The following is a 23,486-nucleotide window of genomic DNA, read 5'->3' as shown; positions in this document are numbered from 1 at the left end:
GTCCTCAAAAACAGCCAAATAACCTTTACTAACAACCTATTTTAGTTCTGTAACTTCTACATTTCTTTGTAATCCCCATTTTTTTACCCACATTTATTATCATCTACTGTTCTCATTAAGCAGTTAAATAAATGAACAAAGCATATAACAGATATGCAGTCCTGTAAAACCAATTTCCACATTGGTCATGTCCAAAAAATATATGTCTCATTTTGTACTTTAAGTCCATCACTTCTCTGACATGAAATGGGATGGCAAGCAGCATGGCCAAGGCAGTCCAGATCCAGTAAATAGAAGCAGGCGGAGCTGGTAAGCAGGAGCCCCTAGGGGATGAGCTGAGCCAAGGGAGGGGAGTGAAGAGAAAATGCCAAGCTCTGTCCTCTGTCCCTGGAACAGGGCTCTGGGGTACTGACCACATTCAGATCCTGATCACAGTCTAGGCCCCCTATAGAACATCAAGGGCCCCACTCACTTCAGCACCGTTGGGGGGGGGGGTGGCGTTTATGGTCGTTCACAGACCAGGAGGGAGGACAGAGCCTCACACACTGAGATCCTTGAGTGTCCCAAAAGCTAAGGAAGCACGCCAAAACCAGGTTCAGGCTGGGAAAATGAGTAGGCAGAGAAAAAAACAGGAACACCATTGAGAAATATTTTGCCTGTGAGCCCATGAAGGATCAAAACACTTAGTCTGAAGATGAGGAAGTACAAGCTCCTGCACCTAAAGACTCCAAGAAAAACAGAAATTGGGATCAGGCTATGCCAAAGCTCAAAAAAGACTTTGAAAATCAAATGAGGGAGATAGAAGAAAAACTGGGAAAAGAAATGAGAGAGATGAAGGAAAAACATGAAAATGAAGTCATCAGCTTAGTCAAGGAAATCCAAAAAAATGCTGAAGAAAATAACATTCTAAAAACCAGATTAGGTCAAATGTATAAAACAGTTCAAAAGGTTATTGAAGAGAAAAATGCTTTAAAAAACAGAATTGGCCAGATGGAAGAAGAGATAAGAAAGCTCTCTGAGGAAAACAAATCCTTCAGACAAAGGATAGAACTCAGGGAGATTGCTGAATTTACAATAAATCAGGACTCAATACTTCAAAATCAAAAGAATGAAAAATTAGAAGAAAATATGAAACATCTCATTGAAAAAAACAACTGATATGGAAAACAGATTTAGGAAAGATAATTTAAAAATTATTGGAATACCTGAAAGTCATGATCAGGAAAAGAACCTTGACATCATTTTCAAAGAATTACTACAGGAAAATTGCCCTGATATCCTAGAAGCAGAGGGTAAAATAGAAATGGAGAGAATCTACCGATCCCCCCAAGAAAGAGATCCCAAAAAACCAACCCCCAGGAATATTATAGCCAAGTTCCAGAACTCCCAAGTCAAAGAGAAAATATTACAAGCAGCCAGAAGGACACAATTCAAATATCGTGGAGCTGCAGTCAGGATCACACAGGACTTAGCAGCAACTACATTAAAATCTTGTAGGGTTTGTAATATAATATACCGGAAGGCAAAAGAGCTTAGAATGCAACCAAGAATCAACTACCCAGCAAAACTGAACGTCCTTTTCCAGGGAAAAAGATAGACTTTGAATGAACCAGGGGAGTTTCAAAAGTTCCTGTTGGAGTGGCCAGAGCTGAACAGAAGGTTTGATCTTCAAATACAGGACTCAGGTGAAGCATAGAGAGTGGAGGAGAAGGGGAAAATATGAGGGGCTTAATGATGATGAACTCCATGTATTCCTGCATAGAAAAATGACACTGATAATACTCATATGAACCTTCTCAATTAACAGAGCAGGTAGAAGGAGCTTTTATAAATGAAGCACAGGAGAAAGCTGAATTTGAAGATAAAATATGGTGTAAAAATGGAGGCAATAGAAAAAAAGGGAAATATAATGGGAGAAAGAAAAAGGAGGGGGGGGGATAGGCCAAGATATTTCACATAACAAGAGTTTTCTTTATTACAATGAGCTATTGCAATGATATGGAAGAGGGGAAGGCAAGGGGGAATGAGGGAATCTTCACTCTCATCAGAGGTGGCTAGGAGAGGAAATAGCATATATACTTAATGGGGTATAGACATCTGGAGTAAGAAGGAGAGAGGGGGGACAGGGGGAAGGGGTGGGGATGTGAATGAAGGAGGATAGGATGGACCATGGGGGGGAGAGTGATCAGATATAACACATTTTCTTTTTTACTTCTTGCAAGGGGCTGGGATTGGATGGCCTGTCTGGGACCATAGGGCCAGGTGGATGCTGGGCCTAAGTGGTGGTATGGGGCCTCGGGGCCTCTTGGCCCCAGGGCTGGGCATCTGTCTGCTGTGCCACTCAGTTGCCCTACAGCAGAGTCAGAGTGAAAGGAGAGAGAAAATATAGTACATGGAGGTAGAGAAATACAAAAGGAGGGAGTTGGAATCAGCAATGGCAACAGTGGAAACATATGGAAGTAACTTTTGTGATGGACTTATAAAGAATGTGATCCACCCACAACAGAGTTGGTGGTGTTCGAACATAGACTGAAGCACATTTTTTATTATTATTATTTGGGGGGGGTTACAGGGTAAATGGGGCTGGGTTATCTGCCTGGGGCCGCATAGCAGGGTTATCGTTGGGTGTCTGAGGCCGGATTTGGACCCAGGTGCTCCTGGCTGAAAGGCCAGTGCTCTGTCCGCCACCCAGCTGTCCCTAATATTATTACTATTTTATTTTATTTTGGGTCTTTTTTTTCTTTTTTTTGGTGTTTGCAGGTCAGCGGGGTTGGGGTGGCTTGCATGTCACACAGCTGGGTGATTGTTGGGTGTACAGGGCTGGATTCGGGCACAGATACTCCTGGCTCCAGGGCTGGTGCACTGTCCACTACGCCACCTGGCCATACCTACAATTATTACTATTAGTTTTTTTAATTTTAATTTTAATTTTTTTCCTCTCCCTTTTATCGCTCAAGTGAGTCTATATTTTTTGAGGGGAGGGGGTATTTTGTTTACTCTTAAACAAGAATATTTTATTAATGTATAAAAAAACATTATTTGTATAAAATGAAAATAAATAAATATTAAATTTATAATGTTGTTATTGTACAAATTAACTCCCAGTTCTGCTCACTTAACTGTATTAAAGAGAGCTTCCCTGTGCCTTATGGAACTCTCCAATAATTTTTTATTACATTGATATACCATAATTTAACCATTTTCTATGAATGGGTACTCACTTAGTTTCTAATTTGGGGTTACTACAAAAAGAGCTGCTATTAAATGTTTGAATTATATGTCATATATGAAATTTATTTAAATTTTTAAATTCAACCTTTTTCACTCAGTTTGATAACTTATTGTGTGCCAGTAAATTACTATCTACTGTATAAGTAAATCAGTCAATAGATACCATGTAAAGAGAATGAAGACTTATGACTTAAAACATTTACTGTGTATTTTAGAAAAGAATTATGCTTTATGAAATAATTAAAATAATCTAAGGGCATAAATTATAACAGAGCATTTATTAAGCATTTACTATGTGCCAGGTATTTTACTTTGCACTAAGGATACAAATACAAGTAAAGAAGTTGATTCCTACCTACAAGGAGTTTACAAAGATCCAAATGAAAGGTAGGCAGTAAATGCTAGATAAATTCAGAGGGAAAAAAAGATTATTTTCCAGATAAAATGAACAGCAAAATGTTTAAAGAAACAAGAACTGGAATAGATGGTTAATCATAGCCCTTTTTGGTCTAGGAAATAATGTTAGTTACGACATGGAGAAAAACCATTGTACAATAGGTTTCATCAACTGTGAATGAGACATTTTAGCTGGAGTAAAGAGTTCCATATGGGATTTGTGGTAAATAAAGTTAAAAACATTGGTTGAGGCTTTTCACCTCAGAGAATTTCTAATAACACATATTCCTCTGAGCTTTAACAGCTTATGGATAAAGAGAGCGAAATAAGGAGTGAAGATGAGGATGATGATAGCATTCATATTGTATTTTAACCCTTTTGAGTCTTACACCTCAGTGAGGTAGTTAGTGTGCTTTTATTCTCCAAATTTTATGGATGAGAAAATTGATGCTAAAAGAGGTTAAGTGACTTGCACAGAGTCACACAGCTAGAAAGCATCTCTGGTAGGATTCAAACTCATATTGTCCTAAATCCAAATCCAATTGTCTATACACTGTCCTACACCTTCCTGTCTCAACCATTGCCAACACATTGGAAAGAGCAGAATAAGATTGTTCCAATCAATGGAAACTAAATACAGACTACATTGAATTTAAATATTACATAGAAAATGAAATGATCAATGTTAAATATGTATGAACTATTTGGTATATATCTAAATATTTTTTTAAATTTAACTGAATTAAAACATGGACTAGATTCTAAATTTAAACACCTCACAATTAAATAAGAAGGAAGCCAAACATCTAGTTTCAATTAAATCTGAATCTAAACTAAAAGGCTAGATAGGAGCTTGATCATTGCATTGACACCTAAGTAATATACAATTTTTCTGTCTTATATTGCAAACTTTTATTACATTATAAGAATTGAAAATATTTTAGAATATAAGGAACAGATAAATAATGAAGTCCTTAGTTTTAAATATATCCTTGGGAGACTATAGTATGATAAAAATCATTAATAAGTTAAATATAAATAATTATCATGTCAAAGGATAAATTATAGAAACAAATAATTTGTTTAAATACTGAGAGTGAGGCAAAATGCCAAAAACAATCCTTATAAGAAAATTTTTCTCTCTTGATTGTATGCAACTAAATGTAAGCAACTAAAAAGAAACTAGAAATAAATATTCTCAAAAAAGTACAGAATTCTGAAAATCAAAGAAGTAATCAACAGTTGAAAAATAAAAGGTTATAGACTTTAGAATAACAAGAGTTGTGTTTTGAAAATATCAATGAAATAATTAGGTAATCAGTTTTTTTAAGCAGAGAGAAAAAGCTAATTACCAAAAATAAATGAATTTTAAAAAAAGAGAATCATGTTTGATAAAGAGAAAATAAAGAAAATTAATCATAAGCTAGTAGTGATGAGTCATGTTTATATACTTACTTTAAAAATTGCATAGTCCTTCATATATATTATCTCATTTTAATCTCACAATAACCCTATTAGGTAGGTACTGGAATTTTATTCCTGATTGAAAGAGGTTTAGAGTAGTTGAGTGACCCAACTTTGTTTACACAGGTAGTAATTTTGAGAATCAGCATTTTCATATCTTTTTTACTCAGATCCCATGAATCTTTCCACTCTGCTATGCCTGTTATGAATAATTATATTCTAATAAAACTGAGAACTTAAATAAAATAGATGAATAATTTCTAAAACAGGCAGAAAATCAAATTGCTAAACAATGAATCTTATTAAGTCACAGAAAGAGAAATTGAACAAATTTTAAATAGAACTTTAAGGTAGTAAAATCTTGTATCTAAATTCATTTGCAAAGAAATTCTATTAAACACTTTAAGAAATTACTTTTATGCTACCTAAATTCTTTGCAGAAATTTTAAAAAGATCAAATACCAAACTTTCCTTCCAAAAAATATTATTCAAGTACTCAAATCTGTGAAAGAGAAAGTTAAATGACTAATGAATGTTGATATAAAAATATTAAAATGCTAACTGGTAATTTAGAAATTTTTCAAAAAATTATTTAAATGGGTAAGTTAGCTTTATACCAAGAATGTAAAGATGATTCAAATATTAGGAGAACTATAAAAAAAACAAATCTTATCAATTATAAAAGTTACATGATCAAGAGTGAAAAAAACCTTTGAAAAAATAAGCCACTTAAATTACAAACATTAAGAATTTCAAAATAAAATTACCTTAATTAGATCAAGGAGATCTTTGTTTTATTTTATTTTTTTAGGTTTTTGCAAGGCAAATAGGGTTAAGTAGCTTGCCCAAGGCCACACAGCTAGATTAATTATTAAGTGTATGAGGCCAAATTTGAACTCAGGTACTCTCGACTCCAGGGCCATTGCTCTATCCACTGCACCACCTAGCCACCCCTCAAAGAGATCTTTAAAGTTAATAGCCAGAAAATTTAAGGTAAATTACCTTCCCAGTAAGGAAGTCAAGAGAGCCATTAACTCTGCACTAATCATGAACTTCTATCTTCTTCCAAGAATAATAATGAAGAAGCAAAAAAGAGAAACACAAAACAGAAATTAAGACATCATCCTGGAGATAGAGATTAAATTCATATGCTGTTTGCAGGAGACTGGAGCCTAGATTATTTCCCCCTTGGGTGCCTACATCCATCATCTACTAGCTTCCTGCCTGAATTGAGTTAATGGAGCCAGAGTTGTTAGGGCCTCTTTCCTCCTATACACCCACTAGCTGGGGCCTGTCAGTTTTAGCCATTCATTCAATCAACAAACCTATATTATGTATCATTTCTGTCAATTGCTGGGTTTCAGTGGTGAGACTGAAACAAACTATTAGAGGAAACAATGTATATAATTATATGGAAAATAAATATGTATGAATAAATATAGAATAAATACAAGAAAAATTAGAAAGGAGGACTACTAGCAATTTAGTCAGTGAATTGACTCAGTGAATAGAGCACCGGGCCTGGAATCAGGAAAACTTGAGTTCAAATGTAGATCTTGCTATATGACCCTGGGTAAGTCACTTAAGTTACCATAATTAACTTTAGAAGGAAATGGCAAACCAGTCTAGTATCCTTGCCAAAACCCATTGACATTGTTGTCTATGGGGTCATAACTATACTAACAGTTTGGGTAATCAGAAGAAGCTTCTTATAACAAGTAGCTCTCATTTGTGTCTTGAAGGAAGTACAATTCCAATTTTAGGGGATGACCAGTCTAAAGGCACTGAGATTGGAGATGAGAGGAACAGAAAAAAAAAAGCCAGTTTGGCACCCTTTAGTGTGAAAGGAGAAATATTGGAAACATAATTGGAGTTATACTATGGAGGGCTTTAAGATTGAAAAGACAAGTTGGTATTTTATTCTAAAATAAATAGAGGGCCACTAGATTTTTAATGGGGAAATGACACAATCATAGCTACATTCATGGAAAATCCACTTTGGCAACTATATGGAGAAAATTGAAATAGAGAAAAACTTGCACTGAAAGACCTATCAGGAAGATTGTTAGAATAATCAAGATGAGTGCTGTGACCATGTGAATAGAAAAAGGGGGAAAATTGTAAAAGGGTTCTGGAGATAGATTGATAACTGAATAATCAAAGTTAATAGGGTTTGGTATAGATGGCAAACCAGGAAAGAAGAAATGTCAGATAGATATAGGGAGAACCAATCAACAATAGTGTCATGAAAACTCAAAAAAACAGAGAACATTCAGGAGATGTAAGATTGTCAACAATGACAAACACAGCCAAGGTCAAGAAGAATGATAACTTAAAAGGTCATCAGCTTTAAAAGTTAACAAATGTCCAAGACCATTATGCATACAGACAGGTATAAATAGTGGAGCCTTCATAATTTTCTTTCTCAACTTTGGCACCCAGCTTGATATAAGTCTTCAAGTCCTTGGCACATACATTAAGGGCACCAAAGCCCAATCAGTTACGTAAGGAACTGTCTCATTCACTTCTAAATCAACTTGGACCATATGGAATCATTATTCCTACCCTCTGCCCATGCTAACTAAAAGCAAAGTCATAATGAGATTTTTTTTCCCCTTAGCCCAATAAAAAATATCTTAACATAAGATCATAGATAATACAAGAATACCAAACTCTCACCACTTTTATTTGACATAATATTGGAAATTCTAAGAATTTCAGGAATAGTGTAGTAGAGGAATCAGTATTGGAAAATAAATCACAACTTTATCATTTGCATGGGGCATGATGTGATGGTATATCTAGATTCTATTTACTTTCTGGATTCTAGAAAGTCCTACTTCAACTACAGGATTAATGGATATAAATGAGTTCTTCAAGAGTTGCAGTATATAAAATTAATCTAACCTCAAAAAATCAAAATACTTTTCTAATAATTAAGAGTAAGTACACATAACAAATTTGTTTGCTTTTAATCCATTAGCATTAGCAACAAAAACCATCAAATATTTGGAAAATGAGCTATCTAGAATAAATTGAGCCTTAAAATTTTAATGGTCAAAATAAAGGAAGGCCAAAAACCTGGAGAGCTATTCATTGACTGTTTTTATTATTTTGGGGGGAATTTTGCATGAAGTAATTGAGGTTAAATAATTTACCCAGGATCACATAGATAATATACTGTTCATTTATTAGGTTATATTAATATAGTAGAAATTATTATATGCCAAATTAATTTATATAGTTATTGCAATTCCAATTAAAATACCAAGAAATTTCCATATAAGACCCAAAGTACAATGAAAATGTATATGGAAAAACAATCAGGCAAGAATATCAAGGAGCAAAGTAAGAAGAAAAGCTGATAATCCTAGAACTCAAACCAAATCATCCATTGTCCATGGACCAGAATAGTTATACCAGATACTCAAAACGTTAGTGTTTCATACATCTACAAAAAATAAAAACTGCAGAAAAAATTCATCATACATTCAGACAAATGTTCTTGGGAAAATTGTGGAGTCATTTGGTAGGAAAAAAGACTTAGATCCATATCTTGCAAATGTAGGCCAGTGAATTCTAACTAAATAAAAATTTTAAGCATAATGTTTTAAAACAATTGAAAAGGTGAAAGGAAATGGAATACAGTGCTCTCCTAATCTTGCTTACTTCACATATATATTTTTCCAGATTTTCTAAATCCATGCTGCTCATTACTTCTTATAGCACAGTAGTATTCCATCACAATCATATATTGTAACTTGTTCCACTGTTTCCTGGTTGATGCACATCTCCTCAAAAAAAGAACTACCATAAATATTTTTGTACATACAGATGCTTTTCTTTTTCTTTTTTTAATCTCTTTAGGATACATACCTAGTAATGGTATTGCTGAAGCAAGGATTATGCAGTTTGATTAGCCCTTAGGCATTATGTTCAACTCCCTCCTGGGCCTTGTTTATATATATGCTTCTCTTAACTGCTCTATTAATTGAGATGGTTCATATGAGTTATCAGTATCATCTTCCCAGGCAGGAATACAAACAGTGCAATGTCACTAAGTTCCTCATAATTAGTTCTCATCCATTCTTCATTCTTTATTTGACAAAATATTGGAAATTCTAAGAATTTCCAATAGTGATGAATAGTATGATAGAGGAATCAGTATTGGAAAAGAAATCATAACTTCATCATTTGCATTGGACATGCTTTGATGGTATGTCTAGATTCTAGAAAGTCCTACTTCAACTATAGGATTAATGGATATAAATGAGTTCTTCAAGAGTTTGCAGTACATAAAATTCTTCAAGAGTTGCATTATATAAAAATAACTCCCATGCAGGAATACAAATAGTGCAATGTCATTAATTTATTCATAATTAGCCCTTCTCTTGAATCCTGTACTTGAAGATCAAACTTTCTGTTCAACTCTGGTGGCAAGTTCCCTGTTTCATTGAAAGTCCATCTTTTCCCCTGAAAGAGAATGTTCAGTTTTGATGGGGAGTTGATTCTCAGTTGTAAATCAAGCTCTTTTGCCATCCCAGGCTTATCCTGTTTTTTTTTTAAAGAAAGATTTTATTTATTTTGAGTTTTACAATTTTTCCCCTAATCTCGCTTCCCACCCCCACACAGAAGGCATTCTGTTAGTGTTTAGATTGGTTCCATGTTATACATTGATCTCAGTTGAATGTGATGACAGAGAAATCATATCCTTAAGGAAGAAAAATAAAGTATGAGATCATAAAATTACATAGTAATATAATGCTTTTTATTTCTAATTTGACAATAATAGTCTTTGGTCTTTGTTCAAAGTCATAATTCTTTTTCTGGATACAGATGGTATTCTCCATCGCAGATAGCTCAAAATTGTCTCTGGTTGTTGCACTGAAGGGATGAGCAAGTCCATCAGGATTGATCATCACCCCCATGTTGCTATAAGGGTGGGTGTACAATGTTTTTCTTGTTCTGCTCATATCACTCAGCATCAGTTCATGCAAATCTTTCCAGGCTTCCCTGAATTCCCATCCCTCCTAGTTTTTAGTAGAACAATTGTGTTCTGTACATATACCACAATTTATTAAGCTATTGCCCAATTGAAGGACTGAATTCACTGAATTCCCAATTTTTTGCCACCACAGACAAGGCTGCTATAAATATTTTTGTACAAGTGATATTTTTACCCTTTTTTATTATCTCTTCAGGGTATAGACTCAGTAGTGGTATTGCTGGGTCAAAGGGTATGTGCATTTTTGTTGCCCTTTGGGCATAGTCCCAAATTGTTCTCCAGAAATGTTGAATGAGTTCCCAGCTCCACCAGCAGTATATTAGTGTTCCAGATTTCTCACATCCCTTCCAACATTGATCATTGTCCCTTCTGGTCATATTGGCCAGTCTGAGAGGTATGAGGTGGTATTTCAGAGATGCTTTAATTTGCATTTCTCTAATAAGTAATGATTTGGAGCAATTTTCATATGACTATGAATTTCTTTGATTTCCTCAGCTGTAAATTGCCTTTGCATATCCTTTGACCATTTGTCAATTGGGAAATGACTTGTATTTTTGAATTTGACAGTTTTCTGTATATTTTAGAAATGAGTCCTTTGTCAGATATACTAGTTGCAAAAATCATTTCTCAATTTACAACATTTCCTTTGATCTTACATCTACACCATCTTACAGTGGTTTTGTCTATGCAAAAGCTTTTTAATTTAATGTAGTCAAAATTATCTAGTTTTTTTTGAATGACGTTCTCTATCTCTTCCTTGGTCATAAACTGTTTCCTTTTCCATAGATCTGACAGGTAAACAACTCCTTGATCTTCTGGTTTGTTTATAATACTGTTTTTTATGTCTAAATCCTGTATCCATTTGGATCTTATCTTGGTATAGGGTGTGAGATGTTGGTTCAATCTAAGTTTCTTCCATACTAACTTCCAATTTTCCCAACAGTTTTTATCAAAGAGAGACTTTGTATCCCAATAGCTGGACTCCTTGGGTTTATCAAACAGCAGATTACTATAATCAATTCCTGCTCTTGCACCTAGTCTATTCCACTGATCCACGACTCTGTTTCTTAGCCAATGCCAGACAGTTTTGAGGACCAGTGCTTTATAATATAATTTTAGATTTGCTAAGGATAAGCCACCTTCTTTTGCACTTTTTTTTCCATCGAATCCCCGGAAAATCTTGATTTTTTTTATTTCTCCATATAAATTTACTTACAATTTTTTCTAACTCACTAAAGTAATTTTTTGGAATTTTGATTGGTAGGGTGCTAAACAAGTAGTTTACTTTTGGTAGAATTATCATTTTATATTAACTCGACCTATCATGAAAAGTTGATGTTTGCCCAGGTATTTAAAGCTGATTTTATTTCCATGAGAATACTTTTATAATTGTTTTCAAAAAGTTTTTGAGTTTGCCTTGGCAGGTAGATTCCCAGGTATTTTATGATGTCTGAAGTAACTTTGAATGGAATTCCTCTTTTTTAGATCTTTTTGCTGTATCTTGCTAGTCGTATGTAGAAATCTTGAGGATTTATGAGGGTTTATTTTATATCCTGCTACTTTGCTATGGTTGCTAATTATTGCTAGTGGTTTTTTAGATGACTTTTTGGGATTCTCTAGGTATACCATCATGTCATCTGTAGAGAGTGAGAGTTTTGTCTCCTTCCCTATTCAAATTCCTTCAATTTCTTTTTCTTCTCTTATTGCTGAGGCTAACATTTCTAATAGGATATTGAATAGTAGTGGTGATCATGGACATCCTTATTTCACCCCTGATTTTATTGGGAATGCCTCAAGCCTATCCCCATTGCATATAATGCTTATTGATGGTTTTAGATAGATACTGCTTATTATTCTAAGGAACAAACCATTTATTCCGACACTCTCTAGTGTTTTTAGTAGGAATGGGTGCTGTATTTTCACAAAAGCTTTTTCAGAATCTATTGATATGATCATATGATTTCTTTTTTTTTAGGGGTTTTTTTTTTTTGCAAGGCAAATGGGGTTAAGTGGCTTGCCCAAGGCCACACAGCTAGGTAATTATTAAGTGTCTGAGACTGGATTTGAACCCAGGTACTCCTGACTCCCAAGGCCGGTGCTTTATCCACTACGCCACCTAGCCGCCCCTGATCATATGATTTCTGATAGGTATGTTATTGATATAATTGAGTACACTAACAGTTTTCCTAATATTGAACCAACCCTGCATTCCTGGGATAAATCCTACTTGATCATAGTATTATCCTAGTGATAACTTGTAATCATTTTGCTAAGATTTTATTTAAGATTTTTGCATCTAGAGGCGGCTAGGTGGCGCAGTAGATAGAGCACTGGCCTTGGAGTCAGAAGTACCTGGTTTCAAATCTGACCTCAGACACTTAATTACCTAGCCATGTGGCCTTGGGCAAGCCACTTAACCCCATTGCCTTGAAAAAAAATCTAAATTAAAAAAACGATTTTTGCATCTATATTGATCAGGGAGATAGGTCTATAATTTTCTTTCTCTGTTTTAACTCTTCCTGGCTTTGGTATCAGCAACATATTGGTTTCATAGAAAAGAGTTAGGCAGAGTTCCGTCTTTACCTATCTTTCCAGAATTTATATGGAATTGGAACCAATTGTTCCTTAAATGTTTGATAGAATTCACTTGTGAATGCATCTGGCCCTGGAGATTTTTTCTTAGGGAGTTCGATAGTAGCTTGTTGAATTTCTTTTTCTGAGATAGGGTTATTTAAGTTTTTAATTTTCTCTTCATTTAATCTGGGCAACTTAGATTTTTGTAAATATTCATCCATTTCACTTAGATTGTCAAATTTATTGGCATAGAATTGGGCAAAATAATTTTGAATTATTACTTTAATTTCTTGCTCATTGGTGGTGAGTTCACCTTTTTCATTTATGATACTAGCAATTTGGTTTTGTTCTTTCTTTTTTTTAATCAAATTGACCAGAGGTCTATCAATTTTATTGGGGTTTTTTTCATAATACTAGTTCTTAATTTTATTTATTAGTTCAATAGTTTTCTTGCTTTGGATTTTATTAACTTCTTTAATTTTTAGAATTTCTAATTTGATATTTAATTGGGGTTTTTTAATTTGTTCTTTCTCTAATTTTTTTAGTTGCATGTTTAGTTCATTAATTTCTTCTTTCTCTTAATTTATTCATGTAAGCATTTAAAGATATACACACGTGCCTTGAGTGTATCCCATAGCTTTTGGCATGCTGTTTCATTATTGTCATTATCTAGGATGAAATAATTAATTCTTTCTATAATTTGTTGCTTGATCCACTCAGTCTTTAAAATGAGGTTATTTAGTTTCCAATTAGTTTTGGGTCTATATCTTCCTGGCCCATATGCATATGGGTCTATATCTCCCTAGCCCATATGCATATGATTTTTATTGCATTTTGATCTGAGAAAGATGTATTTCACTATTTCTGCCTTTCTGTAATTGATCATTAGGTTTTTTGGTCTTAGTACATGGTCAATTTTTGTGTTAAGTGCCATGTACTGTAGGAAAAAAAAGTATATTCTTTTCTATCCCCATTCAATTTCCTCCATAAGCCTATCATATCTAGGTTTTCTAACAATCCATTTATATCCTTGACTTCCTTCTTGTTTATTTTATGATTTGATTTATCTAAATCTGAGAGGAGGAGGTTGAGGTCTCCCACTAGTAGAGTTTTGTTGTCTATGTATCTCCTTCATCTTCTCTAAGAATTTGGATGCTGTCCCATTGGGTATGTACATATTTAGTATTGAAATTACTTTATTGTCTATGGTACCTTTTAGGAGTATATAGTTTCCTTCCTTATCTCTTTTAACACTATTTTTGCAGCTGCTTTGTCTGAGATAAGGATTGCTACCCTTGCTCTTTTTCCTCTTCAGCTGAAGTAAAATATATTTTGCTCCAACCTTTCACTTTTACTCTATATGTATCTCTCTGCTTCAATTGAGTTTCTTGTAAGCAGCATATTGTAGAATTCTGTTTTTTAATCCACTCTATTTCCTTTAAGTTTTAAGGGAGAGTTCATCCCATTCACATTCAAAGTTATAATTACTCACTCTTTAGTGCCCTCCATGCTATCTTCCTTCTGTTTGTATTTTTTCCCATTTTCTCTTTATCCATATTCCCCAGTGTTTTGTTTCTGAATACCTCCAGCTTCAATGTGTTTGTCCTCTGAAATGGACCTCTCCCTCCACTTCCCCCTCCCTTTTTCCCCTTTTAATGCTTGAAAAGTACAATAAGTTTCTTAACTTGATTAAGTGTGTCTAAATTAACTTTAATCCAAGTCTGATGAGATGAAGATTCAGGTGGTTCTCACCTCCTCCCTTCTTCCCCTCCATTACAATACCTCTTTTGTACTTCTTGATGTAATGAGATTTACCCCATTTAGTCTCCCTCAAACCTCCCTTCTCCTTACTGCTCCCCTTTTTAAGAAGGTATTGTTTTAAATCATTCTGTCTGAGTCACAGAAAAGTTATGAGTGTCCATCACTTCTGGCTATGTGTATTCTCTCTAATAGAGTTACAATTCTAAAGAGTTATGAGACTTTTTCTCCCAAGTGGGTTTATAGCCAGTTTCATCTTATTGTATAGCAGTTTGGGGTTTTTTTGTTTTGTTTTGTTTACTTTTTCGTGTGTCTCTTGAGTCTCCTGTTTGATGTCCAGATTTTCTATTTAGCTCTAGACTTTTCACCATGAAATATTGGAAGTCTCCCATTTCATTAAATGTCCATCTTTTTCCCTGGAAAAGAAGGATCAGCTTTTCCAGATGGTAGATTCTTAGCTGCATTCCATACTCCCTTGCTCTTCGGAATATCTCATTCTAGGCCCTTCAATCCCTTAGTATTGCTGTGGCCAAGTCCTGCATAATCCATATTGTGGCTCTTTGGTATTTAAATGGTTTCTTTCTGGCTGCTTACAGTATATTTTCTTTTACCTGATAGTCCTGGAATCTGGCCACAACATTCCTTGGTGTTTTCATTTTAGGATCTCTTTCCAGAGGGGATAGATGTATTCTTTCAATAACTATTCTGCCCTGTGGCTCCATGATATCAGGGCAATTTTCCATCATTAAATCCTGTAATATTCTCATCAGTGTTCTCAGGAAGGCCAATAATTCACAAATTCTCCCTTCTCGATCGATTCTTGAGGTCAGTGGTTTTGCTCATGAGGTATTTTACATTCATTTCTATTTTTTTCAATCATTTGGTTTTGTTTAACACAATGTTGTTGTCTCCTGAAGTTATTAGTTTCCACCAATTCCATTCTTTTTTATAGGAGAAGATTTTTCTTCCTTTATCTTTTGCAACCCCTTTTCCAGTTGATCCATTATATTTTTGAAGAACTTTTCTATTTGCCCAAATATAGTTTTGAGAGAATAATTTCCTTTTTTGTATTTGCCCAGTTGAGGATTTGAGAAAATCATTTTCTTTTTGCATTTGCCCAATTGAGGATTTGAGATAATCTTTTTCAGGGGCAGCTAGGTGGGCCAGTGGATAGAGCACCGGCCCTGGAGCCAGGAGTACATACCCCAGTTCAAATCTGGCCTCAGACACTTAATAATTACCTAGCTGTGTGGCCTTGGGCAAGCCACTTAACCCCATTGCCTAGCAAAAAAAAAACCTTAAAAAAACAAAAAGAGAATCATTTTCTTTTTGCATTTGCCCAATTGAAGATCTGAGAGACTTATTCTCATTTTGTATTTTTCCAATTGTTTTTTCCAAGGATGTTAATTTTCTCTTTCAATGTGTTAATTTTCTCTTTTTCTTTTCCCAATTTTCCCAATTGATTTTTAAACTCCTTCCTGATTTCTTCAAGGAAGTCTTTCTGGGCTGGAGACCAATTCATATTCTCCTCAGCAGTGCTAGATCTCTCTGGGTTAGGATCTGTCTCTTCTAAGTATTTCTCCATGGGCCCCCCTTTTCTCTGGCCTTTTTTCATCTTGTGTTGGGTGGGGAGAGGAGCTGGCTCACAGAGGTTTGCTTTTGAGGATCCTAGAGGCTTTCTTCACTTGCCTTAATAATTCCATGGCCTAGTTAGTAAAGGGTGCTGGTTGCTTTCTGTGGAGTGAGGTGCTCAGGAGCAGGGTCTGAGTTGACCTTGAAAGCTGGACTGGGCCCTTGAGGGAGGGAGTTAATCTCTTTCTGTTGAGTGAACTCTGCTACCCTGAGGGGTTGGGGGGGTTGTTTATTATTTGTTCTGGGCAAAGGGCTCCACAGAAAGTATGGAGCTCAGGTCCCCAGGCCAGCTGGTTGTTCTTCAGGTGTGCCCTGAGACTCTGTGCTGGAACTCGCCCTCCTGTAGCTCTTCTCCCCCTGACCAAAGACTCCTCAGCTAAAGCTGGATCTCACACCCTCCACTCACCAAAGTCTTCATGGCTGAGGTTAACCCTCTGACCTCCCCCAGCTGCAATCCCTGAGCTGATCCTCCACTCTTGTCTCCTGGTTACCCACAGTCCCCTGAGACAGACTTTCTTGGTAGGTGTTCTTCTCCTACCTTCTCTTTCTGGGTTTTATTGATCAAATTTCTATGAAGAGATTTCTCTCATGTTATTTCTGAGGGGAAAGAGAGAGCTCTATCACAATGTCTGTCTTCTTTCCACCATCTTGACGGCAAGTCCAAGGCTTATCCTTAATGTAGGTGCTGCTAAGTCCTGTGTACTCCTGACTGTAGCACCACAGTATTGTTTCTTTCTGGCTGCTTGTATTTTCTCTTTGACTTGGAAGTTCTGGAATTTGGCTATAACATTCCTGGGAATTTTGGGGGGGGTCTCTATTAGGAGGTGATTGTTGCTTCTAGGATATCAGGGAAATTTTCCTGGAGAATTTATTGAAAAATGAAGTTTTGAAGGGCAGCTAGGTGGCACAGTGGATAAAGCACTGGCCCTGGAGTCAGGAGTACCTGGGTTCAAATCCGGTCTCAGACACTTAATAATTACCTAGCTGTGTGGCCTTGGGCAAGTCACTTAATCCCATTGCCTTAAATAAGTAAAAAAATTTTTAAAATTATGTCTAGGCTCTTTTCCTGGTCATTACTTTCAGGTAGCTCAATAATTTTTAAATTATTTTTTCTAGATCTGTTTTCCAGGTCAGTTGTTTTTCCATTGAGACATTTTACATTTTCTTCTAGTTTTTCATTCTTCTGATTTTATTTTCTTGTTTCTTGATTTCTTGCAAAGGCATCAGCTTCCTTTAACTACATTCTGCATTTGAAGGAGTTGTTTTCTTCAGAGAACTTTTTATCTGCTTCTCCAACTGACAGCTCTGCTTTTTAAGGCATTCTTCTCCTTATTTGCCTTTTGACCTATTTTTCCATTTGACCCAAATTAGTTTTTAATATGTTATTTTCTTCAGTTTTTTTTGTATTTCTCTCACCAAGCTTCTGACTTGGTTTTCATGATTTACCTCAGTCTCATTTCTCTTCCTAATTTTTCTTCTACCTCCCTTACTTGCTTTTCAAAGTCTTTTCTGAGCTCATCCATAACTTGAGCCTATTTTCATTTTTTCTTGGAGGTTTTGGATAAAGAAGCTTTTACTTTGTCATCTTCTGAGTGTGTATTTTGATTCTCCATGGGACCAAAGTAATTTTCTGTGGTCAGATTCTTCTTTTTCTATCGTTTCCTCATTTCCTCAAGCTATGACTGATTGAGACAGCCCACAGAGACCTTAATTCCTTCAAGGTCTTTTGAGAGGCTCTTAACTTGTCTACTGGCCTGTTTTCTGGTCTGTGGATGACCACAGGCACTCCTCTCTGCCCAGAACTTGTGAGGAGGGAACTTAAACAAAATTTTAGGCAGCCCCAAAATTTTAAAACTATCTCTTCTAGATCTGTTTTCCAGAACTGTTTATATGTTTATAAATTTAATAAAATTTAAGCTTTCTCCCAAAGTAAAAGGACCTTCTTATTGCTATTTTCAGAGCTGACTCTGGAGATCTCTAGGTTTTCATTTCTTTCAGAATGGTATGATTGAATGAAAGGCAGTACTCTCCTAGCCCTTGCTCTGAAGCTACCACAAACACTCTTCTTTGCCCCAGAACTATGACTGAGGGCCCCTGCTCCCCTGCAACTACAAGTGCTAATAAGCTAGTATTATTCATAGTTCTGGGACTGGGACCCAGAACTTGTATGAGCAACATGACAGAATCCTGGCTCCTTATGATTAGATAGATATCTTTCTCCTTCACCATCTATGGGTTGCGAGCTCCTGAAGCTATGGCTACCTCTAACTGATTATAACTGACTACATCCAAGGCCTTGCTGCTGGACCTGATATGACCAACCCTGGGCAATCTGAAGTATAATTTTAAAACTGTAGGGGAATTTGGGAACACATAGGTGAGACCTCACCTTTACTCCATTCTCTTCTTGGCTCTGTCTTAGTTCAATGAATAAAATGAATTTATAGGAGAAATAATGTGTTTTCAACTATTATATATAAAAAATGTATAATTGAAAAAAGGGGAGGAAGAATATATATGGCAAATATAATAAAATGTTGCCTTCTAAAATATTTAAGGAAATATTAAAAATTTATAGTTGTAACTCCTAATAAATCAGCAAACTATTAAGTACCCATAACAGACTTAGCACTGATAATTCAAAGACAAAAATGTATAAATAATAACTGATTAAAGGATATATAATAATTTTCTAAGGAAGAAACAATTTTTTTTGTAATTTCTAAAAACCTCATCATCCAAAAACATAAAAAATGTAAATGACTTTGAGGAACTACCTCACACCTTACACATTCATTCACCTTTGATTTCATTAGTATGAAGAACTCCTAGAAAAGAAACTACTTGCATTGATATAGATTGGCATTTTATCTTCTCCTAGCAATTTGAAAGACATTGAGCAGTTAAGTGATTTATCCATTAACTCACAACTACTATGTATCAGAGACAGGACTTCTCATCTACTTCTGTCATCATATAAGAAGGAAAGTGATTGAGAATGGAAAAACAAAGTAACCCTAAGTTGGTTTAAAAGGAATAAGCAACAAAATCTAATATTGTTAAAATTATTGTGTATTAAAATTAAGTGTAGACAATTATTAAATAAGTATAGATGGTAGAACTGATTTTCCATAGTAATATTTTAGTTAAGTGTTTAAAACCAAAAACTAGCATTAACTGTAATAGAGAAATACTGGGAACTTTTTCACTGTTTATGGTCTCCAAAAATATTTGAGAATGCTGAAATGCTAGCTATAACAGTAACAAAAAAATTGAAGTTAAAAGTTTGGACAAAAACCAGATAATTTATTTTTATTTCAATTCAATTTAAGAAACTTTTATTAAACAGCTACTATATGCCATTCAAGAAACAGCGATGTATGATGGATAGAGCTGGCCTCAGAATCAAGCAGTTGCAAGGAATGAACTGGCATGCATTTGTAGAAAAAATTTTTCAGGTACTCGCCGTACCAATAAAGTCATATGTTCATATCTCTCCAACATTTCCCACCCTACCCCACCCCATAAAAAGGTACCAAGTGCTGGGTATACAGAGACAAAAAAATAGACCCTCTCTACTATGGGGACTCACGTGTACCAACTTTAGTACTGACTTGGGAATAATGATGTTATGCTAAGAGACTACAAAAATTTAAGACAATAGCTTCCTTAAAATGGCAAAGTATATAGTAAATCTGTAAAAAGCATTAGCCTTTATTTTGGTAACAAATCCAAGAGAGATAGGAAAAGAAATTATATAAAATAATTAACAATTATTTATTAAACACCTGCCATATGCCAGAAACTGGATAATGGGGATATAATTAGAAAGAATGAAATAAAACAGAATAACTATAAAAGAAAAAATACAAATGAATGCAAAGTAATATAAGAAAGGGCTCTTCTGTGAGGAAAGACCATTCAATTATAATAACTATAAATTGAATCTACAAGCAATTGTTTGTTTTGACCAGAAACCTTGGGGATCTTCCCCTTCCAGAATAATGCAAAAAGAGTCCTTTATTTTCTTCTTTTCTATTTTACCTGCTTTAATGAAAGAATGGGAGTTGCTTCAGTGAAACTGAGAATAAATAAATACTTTAATTTAAAAAGTCCAAAATGTCCTTCTAAATCCAGGACCACCAGATGTCTCTGGAGGAGAAAGTGAGGCTAGCAACTTTGTACAGACTTCCCTCATTTAAATCAAATTCACATACCTAACATGGTGTCTTTCTCTCTCTCTCTCTCTCTCTCTCTCTCTCTCTCTCTCTCTCTCTGTCCTTTTTCTAAAAGAGAGTGGGGGGAAAATACATTCTAGCACCACAGAATCCTTTCTATCAGGTACTAGTAATTTATCTTTTTATTAAATTGTAGATGTAATAACAGTAATGGTTTTATGGGCCTTTCTATTTTCATTGTCTATGATTCTTCTCTTGTAGAGCTATCTAATATATAATTACTTTATAGTTTAATATTTCTCTGGTTTTCATTCAACTTCTTGAAATATTCCTGTCAGGGAGATGATTTCAGTGAAAACACAGGGAAGAATTTTGAATAAGTTCATCAAATCTGTGAGGTCATAATTTTTTCTATACTAAAACTCTTACATACCGTGGAGGGGCAAGTTTTTGATGATTAATGGGTATATCTGAACACATTTGTGTCATTTTGAAGTTCAGGGTGAGCCCTAAACAATATTTGGGGGACGGCGGCTAGGCGGCACAGTGGATAGAGCACTGGTCCTGGAGTCAGGAGTACCTGAGTTCAAATCCGGCCTCAGACACTTAATAATTACCTAGATGTGTGGCCATGGGCAAGCCACTTAATCCCATTTGCCTTGCAAAAACCTAAAAAACAAAATCAATATTCTTTGTATGATCAAACAGTTTTTTTCCCCTCAAAACTATCCTTTATTGTCTTTGCAGGTCAGAAGGAAAGCAGACTGGTCGACGTGGTCGAAGCACTTCTTTGAAAGAAAGACAGCCCGTGAGGCCACAGAATGAAAGAGCTAACAGTCTGGATAATGAACGCTCACCAGACACTAGGAACCACTTGCAGGTGAAGAAAATTTAGCCCATGGTTCCATCTCTCCCTCTGGTTTGGGAGGGGAAAATTGACCATTTGTCTAAAGAAGTTGTAGTAACAATTGAAATACATGTAAGGATAATGCTTACCCCTGAGGAAAAACACTAAGAAGAAACAGGAAAAAAACTCTTACTTCTAGCAAGAAATGTACTGAGCTTGGAGCTCTGTGATAACTTGAATTAGAAGGCATCTCTCCTAAGTACTAGAAAGAGAACAACTTTATAGAACATGAGAAGAACATGAGCACTCTTTAAATTTTCAATTTAAGGAAAAAGTAGAGGTTGGCAATTGTATGTAAGTTTTCTTTGGCCAAAAGATTGTGCCTTGACGAAAGAGAAGGGATGCTGTGAACCTGGGATTCAGGAAGGAATGCATTCCATGTCTTGCTGACAGTCTCTCCAAAGGAATAAGATGTTGGATAAAGAACAATGAGAAAGTCATGTAAAATTTAAAAATTTAGGGTTAAAATAAAATAACAGAAAAATAAATTCAACATGAAGTTTATTCTCTAAGATTCACCATAAAGCCTATAGCTGGCAACCATCTATTCAAGGTGACCACAGGATAAGAAAATATATTAAACCTCCTTAGGGGCCAGTCTATTAGATTGCACAATTGCTTGTCAAAGATTATCATTTTTATACCATGCTATCTAGTCTAAAGGAGAATGTATTATTAATCTCTTCTTAGATTAAAGTACAATGAGGGCAGGACAAGTTTTCTGACTTTCTAATCATTTATCTTCCTGAATTTGTAATTAATATATGGGGAGGATAATATTCTTTCTTGCAACAGAAAGAAATCAGACTTTTGACCAGGAATATAGGTTTGGAATTTCTCATTTCCCCACTTTTGCTCAAAGTTGACATCACTAAGTCAACTTAAGAGGTGTAGAAAAATAATAAGGGGCATATTGGAGGGAAAATTAGTATCTCTTGGAGACCTAGAATTTCTAGAAGATGGACAGGCAACAGAAGATCTCTTGGGAGCATAAGGATGGATGACACATTTTCAGAGTCAAAGAGGCAAGTTAAAGAGATAGAAAGGGGGAGGTCCCCTTTGATTAAATAACCTTGTATAAATAAGGAATAAGTACAATTTGATTTGCTAATTGTTACGCAGAGAACTTAGTTTCAAAATAGGGAATTTGTAAACCAAATCAGTTTCATACACATCAGTTTTAGAAACTCTGTTTTATATTTGGTTTTTCATTTATTTACCTCCTTTGGAGAATACTTGTTCCACTAATAAAATATTTCCATAAATCAAATGATTCTGCTTAAAAATTTTCCAAATGGGGCAACTAGGTGACAAAGTGAATAGAGTACCAGCCCTAGAGTCAGGAAGACCTAGGCCTCAGATACTTAATAATTACTTAGCTGTATGACCTTGGGCAAATCACCTCACCCCCCCCCCCCCATATACAACAGACACACACACACACACACACACACACACACACAATTGCCTTGCAAAAGAAAATTTCAAATTAGCTTGAATTCTTAGCATATACATTTGATAATCATTTTAAAACTGTATATATCTAGTAAATGATTTATAAGTGAAGTAGTTTTATTTACAATTTTGCCCATGTTTAAAAAAATCAGTCTTCTAAAAATGAATTTCTCTTTTAAAAACATTTTTTTTCAGATATACTTAAGATTTGTTTTCTTACAACAGAACCTGAGATGGTTATGATAATCATATCTGATGTCACAAAATCTTTATCATATTTTCTTAAATGTCTTGAAAAGCTTAAATGATCTGAATTCTCAATGGCATGAATTAATATTATTATTTTCATTCATGATTACAGAAATGACCAATATAGACCAGGGACATTGGAAAGGAAAATTTTCAGGAGGATCTGAATTCAAATATGGCCTCAGACACTTAATAATTACCTGTATGATCTTGGCCAAATCACTTAACCCCATTGCCTTTTTAAAAAAGTCAAAAAAATTTTTGATAAGGATTTACAACTAGATGCCTCTAAAGGTCCCTAACAAGAATATAAGATTTTCTTTGTATTTTAGTTAATAATCTTAAAAATTTTATAAATCATAAACAAAATAACTTTAAAATAAGTTTATATAGATATATTAGTGACAAAATAGTAACTTTTTTTCAGAACAAAAAATGATGTTCCTTTTAATATGTAGGGTAACACTGCATAGTACAAGGATATATTATATATATACATATATATGTGTGTGTGTGTGTGTGTGTGTGTGTGTGTGTGTGTGTGTGTATATATATATATATATATATATATATATATATATATATATATACACATGTCTTCTATTGAAAAAAAGACATGATTATCACATATACTGCA

The 23,486-nt window shown here is 34.8% G+C and overlaps 1 protein-coding gene across 5 annotated transcripts in view; it reads left to right on the top strand.

Annotated features, from left to right (window-relative positions):
- PACS2 (phosphofurin acidic cluster sorting protein 2) overlaps positions 1-23,486 on the top strand; it is a 342,997-nt gene that overhangs the window by 231,872 nt on the left and 87,639 nt on the right. For all 5 annotated transcript variants that reach the window (XM_074213318.1, XM_074213320.1, XM_074213321.1 and 2 more), the window contains one exon: positions 20,986-21,118. In XM_074213318.1, coding sequence (XP_074069419.1) covers positions 20,986-21,118 — 133 coding nt within the window. The remainder of the gene's footprint in view (positions 1-20,985; positions 21,119-23,486) is intronic.

This window comes from Macrotis lagotis, chromosome 1 (genome assembly GCF_037893015.1).
Source record: "Macrotis lagotis isolate mMagLag1 chromosome 1, bilby.v1.9.chrom.fasta, whole genome shotgun sequence".
In the NCBI taxonomy this organism is placed as follows: Eukaryota; Metazoa; Chordata; class Mammalia; order Peramelemorphia; family Peramelidae; genus Macrotis; species Macrotis lagotis.
The sequence above is the reverse complement of the archived record's forward strand: the minus strand, read 5'-3'. Positions and strand labels throughout refer to the sequence as shown.